This window comes from Chiloscyllium plagiosum, chromosome 21, assembly GCF_004010195.1.
Source record: "Chiloscyllium plagiosum isolate BGI_BamShark_2017 chromosome 21, ASM401019v2, whole genome shotgun sequence".
In the NCBI taxonomy this organism is placed as follows: domain Eukaryota; kingdom Metazoa; phylum Chordata; class Chondrichthyes; order Orectolobiformes; family Hemiscylliidae; genus Chiloscyllium; species Chiloscyllium plagiosum.
The window spans coordinates 23,154,904-23,174,704 of NC_057730.1; the positions used below are offsets into that span (position 1 = coordinate 23,154,904).

Consider the following 19,801-nt stretch of genomic DNA (forward strand, 5'->3'; position numbering starts at 1 on the left):
ATAAATAGAAAGCAGGAGACAACAGCTTCGCTTCACTTGGAGGTCACCACTGATGATGTTGCCTAGCCAGGTAATGAAACGTCTGGATATCAAACCTACAGCTCAGCGAGCAAACCTACACCCTAAACCTCAACCTGAGCTACAAACCTTCACAAACCTTGCAAAGACCCAAGTCTCTCAGCCTTTCCTCATAAGATCTTCCCTCCAGACCAGGCAACATCCTGGTAAATCTTCTCTGCACCTTTTCCAATGCTTCCACATCCTTCCCGAAATATGGGGACCAGAACTGTACACAATATTCCAAATGTGGCCGCACCAGCGTTTTGTATGGTTGCAGCATGATTTTGCGACTCCGGAACTCAATCCCCCTACCAATGAAACCTAACACACCGTATGCCTTCTTAACAGCACTATCAACCTGGATGGCAACTTTCAGGGATCTACGTACTTGGACTCCAAGATCCCTCTGCACATCCACACTGCCAAGAATCTTTCCATTGACCCAGTGCTCTGCCTTCCTGTTATTCTTCCCAAAGTGCATCACCTCACATTTAGCTGCATTGAATTCCATTTGCCACCTCTCATCCCAATTCTGCAGTTTATTCAAGTCTCCCTGCAACCTGTAACATTCTTCCAAACTGTTCACTACTCCACCGACTTGAGTGTCATCTGCAAATTTACTAATCCATCCACCTATGCCTGTGTCTAAGTCATTTACATAAATAACAAACAACAGTGCTCCTAAAACAGATCCTTGTGGCACACCACTAGCACCGGACTCCAGGCTGAATATTTTCCATCAACCACCACTCGCTGCCTTCTTTCAGAAAGCCAGTTTCTAATCCAAACTGCTAAATCACCCTCAATTCCATGTCTCTGCATTTTCACTAATAGCCTACCATGTGGAACTTTTGAAGTCCATGTATACCACATCAACTGCCCTACCAATGTTCTCATTGGAAAGAAGAAGGTTAAGAGGGATTTGATCGAGACATACAAGATGATCAGAGGATTAGATAGGGTAGACAGTGAAAGTCTTTTCCTAGGATGATGACAAGGGGGCATAACTACAAATTGAGAGGTGATAGATTTAAGACAGATGTCAGAGGCAGGTTCTTTACTCAGAGAGTGGTAAGGGCATGGAATACCCAACCTGCCAATGTAGTCAACTCAGCCACATTAGGGAGATTTAAACAATCCTTGGATAAGCACATGGATGACGATGGGATAGTGTAGGGAGATGAGCTGAGAATAGTTCACAGGTCAGCGCAACATCGAGGGCCGAAGGACCTGTTCTGTGCTCTATTGTTCTATGTTTTGTGTTCTATTCCTCCTTACGTCAATGCTCCTAAGGGTCCTGCCATTTACGATATACTTGCCTTCCAAAATGTATCACCTTACACTTGTCTGGATTAAACTTCAACTGCCATTTCTCCATCTCACTTTCCACCTGATCTATATCCTGCTGTATCTTTGACAACCTTCCTTTCTATCCACTACTCCACCAGTTTTCTTGTTGTCTGCAACTTACTAATCAAGCCACATCTACCACAGACCTGCAGTCAGAAAAACACTTCTTCACAAATATCATCTGTTCTCTATGATCAAGCTAATGTTGTATCCAACTTAACCTCCTCACCATGGAATCCGTATGATTTAATCTTCTGGACCAGCTTACCATGAGGAACCTTGTCAAATGCTTTAGTAAACTCCATATAGAAAAAACACACTGCCCTAACCTCATCAATCAACTTCCTAAAGGAATCAGATTAGTGAGACCAACAATCTCCTCCCCTTGCCTCCCACAGTATCCTGGGGACTTATCTACCTTTAATGTTTTACAAGACACAAACACTTCATTCTTCTTAATATTGATATGCCTTAGAATATCAACAGTCTTATCCTTATCTATAACTAGCTAAAAACTTCCAGAATTGTGATCACTGTTCCCAAAATGCTGTCCCACTGAGAGGACAATCACCTGGCTGGGCTCTTTTCCCAATGCAAGGTCTAGTACAGCTGCTTCCTTGGTTGGACTATCTACATACTATTTCAAGAAGCTCTCCTCAATGCACCTAACAAATTCTGTCCCATCTAAGCCCCTGGCATTAAAGAAATCCCAGTCAATTTTGGAGAAATTCAAATCACCCACTACAAACACCCTGCTGTTTTTACATCTTTCCATGATTTGCTTACATTTCTATTTTTTAATCTCCTGCTGGCTATTGGGAGGCCTATAATATACCCTTGCTAATCACTTGATCTCTTGGGCACAGCAAAAATGTGGCAGCCATACAATCTGATCCAACAGTCATGAAGTTACAACAATCAAACGAGCTCAGTAAAAATCAGATTGGGATAATAATATTAATTGTAGTACTTCAGAACTGGGAGGCATCTAACCATTGTGATACCTGGTCTGGCAATTGTTGATGTGACTGCAAAAGGGAAACTTTATCTAATCTAATCTCATGAACCCGATTTGGCAGTGTTTCATGGGCTATGCAGAGGGAATATCCCATTCCTCCTGAGTAATTGTTTTGCAGAGCAAGATTTGTTGTAAAAATAGCAATTTAAAAAATATACTGATTGCTATTTCTTGCTCAAGAATGGAAGCAGGTTTGGGGAGTTTTTAGAAATCATAACCCAGAACAAAATTAACAGTCACTTGGACAAATGTGAATTAATGAAGGAAAGCCAACATAGATTTGTTAAAAGACAAATTATGTGTAACTAACTTGAATGAATGCATTTTTTTGTTAAGGTTAGTGCTGAAAATTGATGAAGATTGATGGGGTGTACAGGAGCTTTTATAAGATTTGATAAAGTGCCACACAATAGGCTTGCCAGCAAAGTTGAATCCATTGGAATAAAAGGGACACTGGTAGCAGGGGTACAAAGTTGATTGAGTAGCAGGAAGTGAATAGGAGGAGTGAATGTACTTCCATAATGGAGGAAATTGGAAAGTGTTGTCCACCAAAACTCTGCAGTAGAATAGCTGCATTTTTTGTTTTCAATGATTTGGATTGGAAAAAGTTTCAAAAAGATCAGATCAGACAAAACGTGGAAGTGTAGTGAACTGTGAGGAGGATGTTCATGGACTTCAAGAGACTGATGGAATAGCTGCTCACAATGTAATGCAGAGAGGTAAAGTGATGTATTTTGGTAGAAATGAAGCAGCACTGATCCCATTTTAACTCTTAGTAATTAACATGATTAACAATAAAAACAAAAGCTTTGTCTGATTGTTGTTTGAGACAGATAAAACCAGAAATGTATTTCCCCCCATCTCTGCACATTATTACAGCAGTTAAAACCAAAAAGTTTACATAAATGTATTTGTTACATAAATGCCTTTGAACCTGCTCCACCGTTCACTGTGATCATGGCTAATCCTCTATCTCAGTGTTTGCTTTCTTCCATACCCTGATGCCATTAAAATCTAAACATTTATGAGAGATGATTAAGGTTTTTTAATAAATTGAACTCACTGCTGTTAAAGCTCTTTTTTTCAACATTGGAAAAATGTTTGTGGTTTCCTGACTTATTAGATTAGATTACTTACAGTGTGGAAACAGGCCTTTCGGCCCAACAAGTCCACACCGCCCCGCCGAAGCGCAACCCACCCATACCCCTACCCCTACATTTACCCCTTATCTAACACTATGGGCAATTTAGCATGGCCAATTCACCTGACCTGCACATCTTTTGGATTGTGGGAGGAAACCGGAGCACCCGGAGGAAACCCACGCAGACACGGGGAGAATGTGCAAACTCCACACAGTCAGTCGCCTGAGGCGGGAATTGAATCCGGGTCTCTGACGCTGTGAGGCAGCAGTGCTAACCACTGTGCCACCGTGCCGCCCACTATTCCTTCTTTTCAAGTGTTGTTAAGTTTAATTGATGCTTCTGCTGAACAGGAGACAAATGAAACTTTTCTTCAGATTTGGCAAAATGGTTGTGAAAGCCTTGGTGTTGGAAGCAAGTGAAATCGTTTAACAGATATTAGACAATAAACAATAGGTGCAGGAGGAGGCCATTCAGCCTTCGAGCCTGCACCGCCATTCAATATGATCATGGCTGATCATTCCTAATCATTTCTAAAAACATCCTTGAAAGTATCAACCATAAGGTAATAAAAAAGATTTATCCATCGTCCAATCTCTTTTGCTTGAGCTGAAGTAAATACCTAGAGGTGTAGAAGGTAACCTTTAAAGGCTCATGGGTTGGCACACTACCACAGGCTTAAGTTTTAATTCTCCACTAGCATTGGCACCCAACAACAGTCATACGATCCTTTGCGACATTAAAACCTGGAGCATGTGCTTCATTCTTAGAACTGTAGGTGCTGGATGGCATTTGCTTTTAGTATAAACCTATCTTGTCCAAATTGAAGATTTGATCTAAGGTGTAGCCTTCTTACTCAATCATTTTTTCAATACTGAAGGAAATGACAGCACACATTCCTCGTCTGCACTGGTAGATTCGCCACATAACTGCGATGCTTCTTACAATCTAAAGTTCTGAAATCCAGCAAACCAAGCATTACTAGCACTGAAGGCAGGCACAGCTGCAGGATTTTCAGCTTTTTTTTCCCCCTTAGGTCCTCCTAAATTGATGCGGCTTTCCTTTTAAGGTGAGAAAGGTGGTGCTAGATCATTTTTTTCAATTGACCTATCCACACACTTAGCTGCTCCATTTCCTCAACTTCCTTTGTTGATGATCTCTCAGACACTCGCCAGCACTCAGACTTGTTCCAGCAATACAGCTTGCTTTAGTTCTTTCTGTATTGTCTCTAATGGTGCATAAGAGTCCTTTCATTATGTTGAAACCACTTTATAACATCGAACTTCTGTTTATGTTATAGCCTTTCTTTTACAGTCACTAGTTGTGATTTTTTTTTTCACCTGGATGGTGCTTCATGTCAACGTTCTTGCAACTTTGTCCTTTCCACATGGAAAACAGCGAGATTTGCAAGGAACAAGACTGAAAATAACTGAGTACAGCTTCTATACTCAATTCGTCTTGTTATGAAGGCCAGCATGCTATTAGCCTTCTTCACTGCCTGCTGTACCTGCATGCTTGCCTTCATTGACTGGTGTACAAGAACACCCAGATCTCTTTGTACTGCCCCTTTACATAAATTGATTCCATTGAGGTAGTAGTCTGCCTTCCTGTTCTTGCTACCAAAGTGGTAACCATACATTTATCCACATTAAACTGCATCTGTCATGCATCTGCCCACTCACCTAACTTGTCCAGGTCACCCTGTAATCTCTTAACATCCTCATCACTTTTCACCCTGCCACCCAGCTTTGTATCATCCGCAAATTTGCTAATGTTATTGCTGATACCATCTTCTATATCAATAACATATATTGTAAAAAGCTGCGATCCCAGCCCGTATCCCTGCGTTACCCCACTGGTCACTGCCTGCCATTCCGAAATGGAGCCGTTTATCACTACCTTTTGTTTCCTATTAGCCAACCAATTTTCAATCCAATCTAGTACTTTGCCCCCAATACCATGCGTCCTAATTTTACTCACTAACCTCCTGTGTGGGACTTTATCAAAAGCTTTCTGAAAGTCTATGTACACTACATCTACTGGATCTCCCTCGTCTATCTTCAGAGTTACATCCTCAAAAACTTCAAGAAGATTAGTGAAGCATGATTTCCCCTTCATAAATCCATGCTGACTCTGTCCTATCCTGTTACTACTATCCAGATGTGCCGTAATTTCATCCTTTATAATAGAATAGACTCCAACGTCTTTCACTGAGGTCAGACTAACTGGTCTATAATTTCCTGCTTTCTCTCTCCCACCTTTCTTAAAAAGTGGTATAAAAGTGGTATATTAAGATGTGTACCTGCAGAGGGTCACTGTGTTTACATTTTGGTTCCTTTGTCTACTTGTGCTAACGTTGCCTGACTTCACATCTTTGAAATTCTGAAACTTTGGTTAAATCACAGGTACTGTACTGGCTGTTTCTAGTTAGTCACATAAGAGAGGAGAGCAGGATTGCCATCAGTAAATCAGTATCTTGGTAAGCCAGAATTAACTTGTGGAGTCAGAGGTCTCTTACTCAGCCTGTGTTTACAACTTTCAATTCAGTTGTTTAATATTGTGTAGTTTATTACTTTATGACCTCCAAAAGAAGATAATGCAGTGCTCTTTGAACTATTGGCTTCTACTTTGATTTATGTATTTTTGTCAAGGATTTCTTGGAACTCTTTCACAATAGCCCATGATCTCTATTTTGCGTTCCTCCTGTGATGCCAATACAGCAACATTAAAACTGTGGGACTAAGGCTATAAACTTACTTTGTTTGAACTAGTCAACTCTAACATATAGATGATATCATTTCACAGTATAAGCTGCGTAATGCCAGTTTCAGCTGGAATTTTCAACAACAGGAATGGCCTTCAAACTAATAAACAGAGAAAGGACGTGAATAAGACACAGAGGCCCTGCATAAATCATGAATAACAATCTAATTTCCCAGTTATTTGCTGTCCTCTTGCCTATCAATATGTCGATGCCTCAGTATTACCATCCCAGAGGTTTCATATAATTACCTTTGTTTTTGGTTAGTAATTCCTAGCTTGGCATTGAGTTTTGCCTTGTAAAGTTTGATTGCAAATATTGTGCAAATTTTTGTGGAAAATGATTACCTAATGTAGTGTAGAATTCACGGACTCGGAGTTAACTTTATCTGCTATCTTATGTACAATAATTTGTTGCACTAACTTGGATCTTCAGCTGTTACATGGTGTAATTTGTTGGACTGGATATAGTTACAAGTTTTGTTAAATCTTCCCATGACAGGTACACCACAGGTTTAGGTACACAGTATTGCATTTTTGAATGTCCTTTTCTCTGGTTTAATCAGATTCTCTGGCCGGAAGAAAAAACTGGATTGTTTGTCCACCTCTAACCCAGAAAAGGGCTTTAGTAATTTGCTGAGGAAAATGTTTCATGATGGACAAAATATACCTGCTTTCTCAAGCAGAAAAGCCATTAGCAAAATTACTATTAGTTCCACAGAATTATTATACACAGCAATCATTATCAGCAAACTGATTTGAGATGCATAATATATACTGTGATGTCAAGCAGTAGAACTAATTTTATTTACCAGATATGCTCTAGTTGGTGTAAAACATTAACTACAGGCCAAATTAAACTTATGATCCACTTTTTCAACTGTCTTGTCTCATCCACGATGATTTGCACACTGAATGGATGATTAGTTTAATGTATATGACGGACTTTCTGGCTTACTCATTCATTTTCTGAGTTATTGGCTTCTTTCACTGGTTGGCTTCCTGCCCAACTCATTCATTGGTATATTCATTCACTGATTATCTAAATGGCTGGCTCACTCATTGACTAGTTGGCTGTGTGTCTCTGTTATTGGGCTTGGCTTATGATTAGATGGTTTACGGCATCTAATTAACTCAACTCACTTCCTAATTCATTGGCTGGCCTGGTGATTGGTTAGCTGTTTGGCACTGTTGATATTTAATAGCCCCTGTAATTTTATTTTACTATCGGTGATGTTAGGTTCTTTTCCCGAGGTTTCACACACGAAATGCAATTTGCAGACACCAACTTCTGCAAACAGTTAAAGTTTAACAAAGCTTGTACATGCTAGGTGGCCCCTCTGATACTCTTTGCAGGTGTGCGAAGTCGAGTCAGAAGAGAGACCCCAAACAAAGAAAACACATTCCCTTAATGTAGGTCAGTTGGCAATGCTTACTGATGCTTTGGCCACTCCCTCATAGTTACATGCCCCTCAAGACGTCCCCCAGCCTCACAGTCACAGTCAATGGTAGGATGAGATCATCCTCGAAGGTAATGCAAACATAAATGCCCTAATCCTGGGGAATCGTATTGCAGACGATTTCCTGACTCAGATTTCCCCAGGACAATGCAGGTGCGACATACCTAGCTTCGGAGGGCAGTTAGAAAGCCTTTCCGAATGGAAGAGATTGAATGATGGTTTAATTTAATAATAGTAAGGGGAGTAGTAGCAAATGACTGTCTAATTGGAATGGGAGTCATTTGCAATCTTGCCTGACTATTATCCCCACCCACTTCCAGAATGTTCAGTGTAGTTTAACCCTTTAATATTACATTAATGTCCAAAAAGATATTCCCATTTAATCTTTTAACATTACATTGAGACTGCTGATGGAGCTTTGACCAGAGCAGTGGGTGAATAGTGACATTTCTAGAAAATATTTGAGATGTTGTGAGTGGCTGGTTTTGCAAATAGTTTATATTTTGACTTGGGTTTGACAGAGTATGGGGTTGGAGGATGTGTTTGAGCACAGGCTGCCAGATTCTGTTAATAACTGTGACAACTGAATAACCAACTTCAATTGATTTATTAAACTGTAAATCAGATAATTGAAGAGCTCTGTTTTAGACTCTGTGTGCTTGTAGTCCTAGCACTCTGCTCTTGGAGGAGCTGGTATTATTTGACTCTAAATAATACATTTGCTCCATGCTGTACTTAGAGGCAAGGTTGGACTCGTTGCCCAGTCTTTGGTGTTTGCCAAGTGCCTCTTGACTCCTGGACCTAGTTTTTTCCATCTGTTAGTTTCCTATCTCCTGGTGAATGTGTTATTTATAAGGTGAATGGTCAATGGTAATGAAATGATTGTGCAAGTGTTGCTGGTCAGGTAATAGGTGATGGATTATACTTCAGCCCTCTGACATCAGAGCTGTGCTGACTTATTCAGAGTCCAAGCACAGCTAATTTATTACATTTTGCTACAGAGGGACTAAATAATTGAAGAAGTGAAATAGTGGAGCAGAGGAAAGGTTGTCAGGTGTCTGTAACCGTGGATCCAAATTTGGTTTGATGTGATAACAGATCAGGAGGGTTGACGTTACTTGAGGGGGTGGGGCACTTCTTCAACTGATTTAATCTTCCTCCCTTGATTTGCATATTCCAGTGTCAATGGGATTTGGGTTGGGAGGAGGACGCTACACTGGTTGCAGTTTTACCTAGCACAAAGAAATATTGTCGTGGTTTTTGGAGGTCAGTCATTTCAGTCCAGGACATCTCTGTAGGAGTTCCTCAATATAGTGTTCTATGCCCAACCATCTTCAGCTGCTTCATCAATGATCTTCCCTTATCAGAAGGTCAGTGATTGCACAATGTTTAGCACAATATGCAACTCAAATACTGAAAGAAACAGTGTTGATATGCAGCAAGACCTCTGGCACCCCTCTTTCGTGCAGGTTAAAGAGGCCCACTATTTGCCTGGTGTGTCTCTCTCTCAGTTTGTACAGTCTGCCTTCCTCTCTTCCAGCTGTCCAGCTCCAAAGCTGGTGTTTAACCGAGTGAATGGGAAGCGCTGTCCAACTCCAGGAACTATAGACACTCAGGAAGAGGAGCACACACCGGCTCATGAAGAGAATGTCCGGTTTGTTTATGAAGGTAAGAGAGGCTGATCTGAAATGGGACCAAGGGTTTGCTGTGCAGATGAGGGCAATTTCCTTTCTTGCTGTCTCTTTTTTTTTTCTCCTCTGAGTCTGCCTCTCTAGTATCACCCCTTCTTTGCACCTTATCCCATCCCTTCCATGTCTTGCTTGGTACCTGTCTGTGTGCTGATGTATGGTCTGCCTATTGAAGTGGGGACATCAAAGAATGCAGAGTAATATTTTAATGGTCCTCACATCAACTGCTGAACATGGCAGCAATGGCAGCAAATCTGCAGATCATAGACAAGCATTTTTATTCCAACACACATTCTGGAAATACTCATCAGGTTCACAGATAATGACGCGCAATCGCACAATGATGTGTAATGCATGTGATGGAGAGAAAGAATTTACAATGTCAGCTCGCAACGGAAGTTGGTTGGCCAGCTATTTAGCGGGAATTGGGTCATGAGAACATCAAGTGAACCTCATTGATGAGATACTCCGATCTCGATTTTGTACAGAGACTGCAAGAGGCATCAGTGGTCATCTCTACTTGAGCTGCTGCTGACGTTTAGTAAGGGAGCCAAATATGTCTGTTGCATATTAGTTTTCTTTTAAATACTTGCTTGGACAAAAACACATTGTTTAATGAGATTCTGTACAGAATATAGATGAATCCATCCAGATGAATCCATCCCCTAATTAAAGCCTAATGGGGAATTAGAATGCAATCCCAAAGTGTTGGAATGGTCATTTTTGTGGGCTGATGCCACTTCCATCCACAAGAACATAGAATGTCAGAGCAGGAGGCCATTTGGCCCTTCAAGCCAACCCCCTTGAGATTTTGTTTGAAAAGTGTTGCCTCTCGTTCTTCTAAACTTTAGTGGATATAGGCCGAACCTGTTCAACTTCTTTTCATAAGGAAAACCCTTCATCCCAGGAATATTTTGAGGGAATCTTCTCTGAACTGAGTCTTATATCTTGTTCTCTTTATTCGAAACAAGATTTTACATCATACTCTGGATGTGGTCTCACTAAGGCCCCGTACAGCTGCAGTAAAACTTCCAGTACCAACTTTGTAAATCAACTCTGCACCATCTCCATCCTTCCTTTAAAAAGACATGTTGGCTTTGTCTGATCATAATGTGACTTAAATAGCCTATTATAACCCTTTTAATAATAGATCATTGCATCTCCCAATGACAGATTTGGGCTGATTGGCTTATATTTTCCTGCTTTTTGTCTCCATCTTGAATAAATGTGTTACATTTGATATTTTCCTTTCAGCTGGGACTCTTCCATATCCTAAGGAATTTTGGAGGATTATCACCTTTTCAGCTTTTAGTGCCAACTAGCTGCTATCAACTAGGTGTCATTATTAGTTTTTTATGTCCCTTTGCTGGCATGGCATGGTGTCTTGAGTCAAATACCATTTTGCAACTTGATGTGAATATGTGTTGCCTTCTGTATTAGCTCACTTGACATTTGCCCAAAGTATGGGATGCCTTTAAGTTTATTAATAACACTATTTGCATTGCAATAGTAACACAGACATTGTGTTCTGTACTCGCTGACTATTACATATAAATATTTGAACATACTGTACTGACTCCATTGTAGTGAGTGTGTGACTGAAGGCGAGGTGAGTACCTTTTATATTGGAATGTCATATGTCGTGATGTTGTATAACTGTCATAAAAGTACACTGCCTGTCTGATCTGAAGTATATGGAGTAACAGAATAACCAATGCATTTAATATCTGTGCCATTCCTCCTTCAAACCATAGGATGCAATCCAACTGATCTTCAAAGCACCTTTATCTTTGGGGATGTTTGATAAGTTTCCAATTGCGAAGAATTATCTGTTGCAATCCTTTCCATTTCTTTTTTCCATTATGAGTTCTCTTAGACTATCTCTAAATGGTCAGCACAAGTTTTAATTTTTCCTTTTCCAGTTTACATACTTGTAGAAACTCTTATGTTTTTATATAACTAGCGACCTTTCTCTCATACTTGGCTTTCTGCTTTTTTTGGTAATTCCTTGCTGGTTCCTCAAGTCTGTGCAATCATCTGACTTCCCACTAATGTTTGGAGATTTGTACTGTTTTTGTTCGGATTTACTCATCTTATTTAGCCATTGGGTGATGCATCAGACTCAAAGGACCTTTTCTTTCTGACTAGAATAAATCTTTGAGACTTATTAATGATTTGCTTAAAGGTCTGCTACTGCAGTTCTACTGACCTACCTTCTAACCTAGTTTCCCATTCACTGTAGCCAGCTCTACCTTCATACACTCATAACTTTTTATTTAGATTTAAAACACTAGTCAAGGACTCTTACTTGTCTCTTCAAATTCTCTCATGTGATCACTGTCATTCTAAAGCTCCTTTATCATGAAGTGAATGTTAAATTCTGTCTCATTACATAGGCCCAAGTCTAGGATAACCTTTTCCTTGGTTGACTGTGGAACGTGATGTTCTAAGAAATTGTCCAGACCCCCCTCTATGCACTAATCTTCCAGGCTACCTTTGATGATTGTTTTCTTTCAATATAGATTAAAGTCAGCCATGCCCCATTCGTTTATTTTCTGCCTATTGTATAAATTGCTTCCACACTAGTGACCACTTTCCTTGAATATTTCTTATCTCTACCCAAACTGATGCTACATCTTTATCTTACAAATTGAAGTCAACTCTCAGTACTGAACGAATGCCATTCTTAATTTACAGAACAGTCCCTTCATGTTTTCTTTGCTCAGTCATTCCAGTCAGTTAAATATCTTTCAACATTCAAGTCTCAACCCTGGTCATTTTGCAATCATATCTCTTGAATACCTCTTCAGTCATATATATATTTATCTCAATCCATGCTAACAATTCATTCTCTCCAAAAGGGTTGGGGGAGTCCAGAACTAGAAGACGTAGGTTTAGAGTGAGAGGGGAAGGACTTGAAACGGACCTAAGGGGCAACTCTTTCACGCATAGGGTGGTGCTTTTACAGAATGAGCTGCCAGAGGAAGTGGTAGAGGCTGGTACAATGACAATAGTTAAAAGGCATTTGCATGGGTACGTGAATAGGAAGGGTTTAGAGCGATATGGACCAAGTGCTGGCAAATGGGACTAGATTAATTTAGGATATCTGGACAGCATGGACAAGTTGGACCAAAGGTTCCTGTACTATACATCTCTATGACTCTCTGACTCTAATTAGAGATCCAAGTGACGAGGAGTTTGAAGTATTAGTAACATGGTTGTATTGGAGAAATTGATAGAGCTGCAAGTTCATTAGTCACTGGGACCTGATACTCTATGTCCCCGAGTGCTGAAGGAGGTGGCCATAGAGATAATCAATGTATTAGAGATCTTCTAAAATTCTTCAGACTCTGGAATGATTGCTGCAAATTGGAAGCTAGCAAATCTTACATTGTTGTTTAAGAAGGGGGCGAGAGAAAACACAGGGAGCTACAGAACTGTTAGATTCGAGCATTTTCTCTACTAATGATGTAAAGCTGTTATAATGGGTATGGGAAATGGATATTTGGATACAACATTCCCTCTAGTTTTCTTGCCTGCCTTAAAGGCCTCCCAGGCTCATGTGTGATGTCAGTGCCATGATCAATGTGGTTATGCCAGTTAGTGTATGGAACATTGGAGCAGCTGTGCCCGTATGCTGAGTAGCAGTACAGTATAGAAAAAATGTTAGTTAGATAATGATCTGATTGGGCACAGTCAGAATGATTTTGTGAATGAGAAATCAAGCTTGATTAACTCGTCGAAGTATTTTTGAGGATGTTACTAACAAAACTGATAAAGTTGACAGGGATAGTATACTTGGATTTTCAGAAGGCTTTTAATATGGTCCCCCATAGGAGATTGGTTTGCAAAATTAAACCACTTGGGATAGACAGTAATGTACTGGCATGGAGTAAGGATTGGCTAATAGGCTGAAAACAGAATGGGGATAAACCAGTCATTCTCCTCTTGGCAGGCTGTGACCATTATGTACTTAGGCCCCAGCTGTTCATAATATATATCAATGTGGACCAAGTGTAATATTTGAGGATGATAGAAATCTAGACAGGAATGTATTTTGTAAGAAAGATGTAAAGTCGCTTCAAGTGAATTTGAATAAGCTTAGTGAGTGGGCAAGAACATGACAGATGTAATAGAACGTGCAAAAAAATTGTGAGGTTATCCACAAAATAGGAGGAACAGGCATGCAAAGTATTTTTTAAATGGTAAGAGATTGGAAAGTGTAGATGTACAAAGGGACCTAGTGTCCTTGTCAATACGTCACTGGGATATTGGTTTTTATTACAAGAGAATTTGAATACACAAGTATTGAAATCTTAATTCAGTTATATGGGAGCTTAGTTAGACTGCAACTGGAGTATTATGTGTGGTTTGGATCACCTTACCTCATGAAGATTATCATTGCCAGAGAGGGAGTGCAACAGAGGTTCACCAGACAACAGGGATTTTCTATGAAGTGAGATTGTGCAAACTGGGCCGATCTTCTCTAGAGTTTGAAGTGTGAGAGGTGATCTCATTGAAACCTATAAAATATTTAAAAGGGATAGACAGGGTGAATGCACGTAAGATGTTTATCCTGGCTGGGAAGTTCAGTACCAGGAGACATGATTTAAAAATAAGAGAATGCCATTTAGGACCAAGATGAGAATTTTTTTATCGACAGGATTGTGAACCTTTGGAAAACTCTACTCCAGGGGACTTTGGAATTTCAGTCTTAGAATAGAGCAGAATTTGATAGATTTATGAATCTCAAGGTGTAAAGGGTTATGAGAAAATGGGTAAAATGCATTGAAGTGTTCAATCAGCCATAATGTATTAAATGACAGACCAGTCTGATAAACTGAATGGGTTACTCCATTTCCTAAGTTACGCATTTAGTCTGTATTTGGATATAGGGTCTGAAACTTTTGAAACTATTTTTACATCTCTGGCCTTATATGCCAAGGTACTCTTAGATGTGTCCATTATGTCCTTTCCTGTCACACACTAGTAATCATTATTTAAACTGCAGAAACCCGCACTCAGGTTAAATGTGTTTAAGTTGATTGTGTATTGGAGGGTGGATCTTGTTTGAATGTTCCAGTGATATGTGAATGTGTTTGTCCTTTCTGACTTTCAGGATTGTTTTATTTATGGTTGTTAGGAAACTTTAATTATTAACCACTTTGACTGTGGCTTATCAGTTTGAGTTGATTCATTGTGAAAGTTATGCCAGCTGTTTTATCTTTTTGATCTTCCCTGACATTCCAACTCTCCCTCATTTTACATGATGAAAACAAGTTGGCCAATTACCATTGGCTCCCACTCCCACTCCGCCAAGGTCATGCAAGTCCTGGGCCTCCTCCACCGCCATATCCAAGCCACCCGAATACTGGAAAAAGAACACCTCACCTTCTGCCTTGGGACCCTTCAACCACACGGCATCAACGTTGATTTCACTAGTTTCCTCATCTCCCCTTCCCCCATCTTATTCCAGATCCAACCCTCTAACTAAGCACTGCCCTCTTGAACTGTACCAACTGGCCATCTTCCTTCCCACCTATCTGCTCTACCCTCTGCTCCAACCTATCACCATTACCCACTACCTGCATCCACCTACCGCCTTCCTGGCAACCCCCCCCCCCTTCTATTTATCTCTCAGCCGCCTTCGGCCCCCCTCACATTTCTGATGAAGAGCTTATGCCCGAAACGTCGACTCTCCAACTCTTCTGATGCTGCCTGACTTGCTGTGCTTTTCCAGCCACACTTTTTGACTCTGACAATTATGATTTACATCTTGTATGTTTTAATTCCTGCACACTAAACTTCTCACTTTTCTGCATTAAATATCACCTGCATTTGTGCAAACTAGAAACAAGATTGGTCCCAACATGAGCCCTAAAGTATCATATTGAGTTCTTTTCCCCACTGAAGTGAAACCTCTTTGAAGTGAGTACTTGCTGTTTCTTACTATTCAACCAATTTGTTATACCTTCTCATTATTCAGTCTGAATCCTTCTCAACTTTGGGTTTAATGAATTGTCTTTCAAGTAAATCTTGAGAGGCACTTTGATAAATCCCATCTCAATTTCCAATGTTTAACTTCCTCAAAGGAGCAAAGAGTATGGTAAGGCAGGATCTTCCCCCATCTGATTTCTGCACTGACTACTCTTAACTAGGTTATTGTTGTATAAATAATTTACAAGGTTTTGCATGATAATCAGTTCCATAAATTTAAATGAAAAGACAGTATGAGTACTCAAAGTTCGTTCAGTGAAAGGGGAGTCCTTGAGCTACAACAGCACTTGACTCTTGTTCCTGCCTCATCAAAGAAAATGTTTGACACTGTTTCTGCAGTCAGTGTTGCCAAGTACATCTGAAGGTTACTGGCTGTTTGGACATTGATGCTAAAGAGGAAACATTCTCTTCTGGCTACAATGCACGCACATGGTTTAGGTTATGGAGAATAGCATAACATGAAAGTCGGATATTCGCACCAAGGCCAAATACAGACCTCTAGCTTTCAACAATAATGACTTCTATTTCTATAGTGCCTTTTAATATAGTAAAACATCTTGCCAATTCATAGGACTGTTATAAACTTATGTAAGATTAGCCACTTGAAAGAAAAAAAAAGAGTTGGGGTAACAATAATGATGAGAGAAGATTCTGTAATGATAGAAATGATGTCTTTGGGGAGACATATACAGAATCCATTTTCTTGGGAGTTGAGAAGTATAAAGACCATATCATTTTATTTTTCTGTAGTTTTGATTGTGGACTGAAATAAAACCAGGACAGTCTGTGTCCTCTTGTACCAAACAAACTGTGTTAAGAATAAAAAACAGCAAGTAGTTATTCTTCAGTTTGGAAATGGTATGACAGTACTCAATGGTCAGTGTTAGGACCACTGGCTTTTTTTTTGGATTACAGAGAAAATATTCAAAGTTTGCCATGATACCAAACTTGGAGGCGTGGAACACAGAGGGCAATATGAATCACCCACAGCAGGACATAGTTTAGCAGACTGGGCAGGCAGGTGGCAAATGGAATTTAATAGAGTCATGTGAGGTGATGCATTTTGGCAGAAGGAATAAGGAGTGACAATATAAAATCTTCTATTCTGGGAAACCTCTGCATAGTTTTAATTAGTGTACAGGTTCATAGGGACTGTGGTGGTTCATGTGCATTGGATTTTGAAATTGGTTTGGATGTATTAAGATTAGTGAGCACTGTATATGGGAACTTAGGCTTCTTGAATGCAGGTGTGGAATGTAAAAACAGGGACATTGTGCTGTTTATGCCACAACATTATCACTATACATTAGGAAAGGATGTGTAGGTCCTTGAGAGGGCACAGAGGATGTGTACAAGAATGGTTCTAGGGATGGAGGATTTTTGCTACAAGGTTAGGTTGGAGAAGTTGGGATTGTTCTCCATGGAGCAAAGAAGTTTGAGGGAGGATTTGATGAGAATTGCACAAGGTCTTTCCAGGTCAGGATAATGTAGACAAGGAAAAAAAATTAGTTGATAGTACAAGCACTAGGGGACAAAGGTTTAAGTTTGAGGATGAATGTTTTTATGTAACATGTGGTAGTGATCTGAAACTTGCTACTGATGAGGCTGGTGGAAGCAGAAGTGATCATGACTTCAAAAGGAAATTGGATGAGAATTTGAATGAAATAAACTCGAAGGTTTGTGGTGGTTAGGGAGAGCAATGCGACTGACTGACTGACTGAATTAGTTTAAGGAGAACCAGATAGGCTTGATGAGTCACATGGGCTCCTTCTGAGCTGTGTATGATTCCAAGAGCCACATCACGAAATATTAGGAAAACCAACCTATTAGTAAAATAGGTACCTCCTCTTAAAGGAGAGGTAGAGAAATACGGGAAAGAAATACCAGGACCGAGGGGCTGTTTTTGGTTGTTGCCGTAACTCTTTAACCAAGCATCTATCCTGAAATAATGTCAATGCAATTGGATAGGAATCTATCATATAACTGGTGTGTGAAAGCCACCTCTTATGAAGCACTGTTGAAAGAATGGCTATTCATTTAATTTAGAATGTAATGTTCTTGTTAATGGACTTTGTTTTATAAATATTTTTTATCAACCTGGTCAAAGATGTTACGACACTCCTCTGGAGCAGATGGGACTTGAACCCAGGTTTTTTGGTTCATAGTTATATACACCACCACTACACCACAAGATCTTTTGGATTTTGTTTCATTCATTTTTTTTTTCCTTTTCAGAAATGCTGTTATGTAACTCTGAACATTTGTTTTAATCACCACCAAATCTCCGATTTTTGTTTTACCTTTAAAGGATTGAAATGCTAGGAGCTGTGCCACAGCTTACCTTGGTCATTCTGAAGCCAGTGATGATATTGGGCAGAGATAGTCACCTTGACAGAGTTTTGTCACTTACAAAAATGTTTACAATGCTGAGCACTTGAGTCTGTGCTCAAGAAATTGACTTAAAACATTGAGACACACTGTAAGAAACCATCATGTTGTGTTGATTGAACAATGTTACATAATTTTTTTGTTGGCTTACAGCCCAAGCCAAAGTCTGATAGAATGGATAATTTTTCACCTGATGTGGATGAGCTGTGGGATTGAGTACATTCCAGGGTGTAGCGACAAAGTTTCCTTGTTTGAGTCCTAACTAGATGTTTGCATGGGACATGAAATCCATTTATAGAGTGATCAGTGAAGCTGAATTTGAGGAAACATCTGATTTAAAAATATAAATTAAAGTCAAGTAATTAAACTAGAGCAACTATATTATTAATTAAGCAGACAACAGGTAATTATTAAACCTTGGGCAATAAATTTTATTTGGAAGTTTATTAGATCACTGGGTAAACTGGGTAAACCACTGATAATTCTAAACTTTACTGGTGGAGGGAAGTCATTTTCTGTTCAAAGTGCTCGTTGTTTTATGCCGGAAAATAGATATGAAAATTTACTGACTTAGAAAGCTCTTTGTTACAGAGTCTTTATGGGCTATTTGTCCTGAATATCTCTAATGGGGAGGAGCCAGATATTTCAGAGAGTCTTGGTTATTGCAGTTGGAACAGCAAATTCAGAAGTGACCGTGATATAGGAACAGGAGAAGCCTATTTAAAGTTTGGGAGAAGATTTGTAGCTCGGGTGCTCGTTGTTGTGGTTCTGTTCGCTGAGTGGGAATTTGTGTTGCAGACGTTTCGTCCCCTGTCTAGGTGACATCCTCAGTGCTTGGGAGCCTCCTGTGAAGCGCTTCTGTGATGTTTCCTCCGGCATTTATAGTAAACTTATCAACAAAGACTGCTTACTGAAACTACTGGACCTGTGCCTCACAACACACTTCACATTCAACAACCAAATATATGAACAAATCAACGACACACCCATGGGCTCACCCATCTCTGGACATAGCAGAAGCGGTAATGCAAAGGTTAGAACAAACAGTCTTACTGCAAATTCAACCCAAACTCTGGGTCAGATATGTAGATGGTATCTTTATAATCATTAAAAACACAGAAATAGAGAACACACACCGGATCATCAACGCCACACTCACAGGAATCTGATTCACTAGAGAGGAAGAAAAGGACAACCAACTCCCATGCCTAGACATGATGGTACAGAAAACACTGAACGGAGAATTCACCACAAAGGTATACAGGAAAGCCACACACACAGACCAAGTCCTAAACTACGAAAGCAACCACCCCAACACACACAAAAGAAGTTGCATCAAGACACTGTTCAAAAGGGCCACAACACACTGCAGCACACCAGAACTGCAAAAAGAGGAAGAAGAACACCTATACGATGTATTCGCCAAAAACAGATACCCCCGCAATTTCATCAACAGATGCCTAAGGGAAAGACAACGGAATGAGGACATGCCACAACCCAAAGGACTAGCCACACTACCATACAGCAAGAGCATTTCCAAACTGACAGCCAGACTACTGCGACCACTAACAGCACACAAACCAACAGCCACTCTCAGACAACAACTCACCAGGACGAAGGACCCAATACCCAGCATGAGCAAAACCAATGTAGTGTACAAAATCCCATACAAGGACTGCACAAAACACTACATAGGACAAACAGGAAGACAGCTAACGATCCGCATCCATGAACACCAACTAGCCACGAAACGACACGACCAGCTATCCTTAGTAGCCACACACGCAGATGACAAGCAACATGAATTCGACTGGGACAACACTACTATCATAGGGCAAGCCAGACAGAGAACAGCCACGGAGTCCCTAGAGGCATGGCATTCATCCACAAACCCCACCAACAAACACATCGACCTGGACCCAATATACCAACCACAACAGC

General features: G+C 40.1%; 1 protein-coding gene across 2 annotated transcripts in view; it reads left to right on the forward strand.

Annotated features, from left to right (window-relative positions):
- Window positions 1-19,801, forward strand: part of mcrip2 (MAPK regulated corepressor interacting protein 2) — a 32,167-nt gene that overhangs the window by 4,717 nt on the left and 7,649 nt on the right. For both annotated transcript variants that reach the window (XM_043711528.1, XM_043711529.1), the window contains exon 3: window positions 9,328-9,455. In XM_043711528.1, coding sequence (XP_043567463.1) covers window positions 9,328-9,455 — 128 coding nt within the window. The remainder of the gene's footprint in view (window positions 1-9,327; window positions 9,456-19,801) is intronic.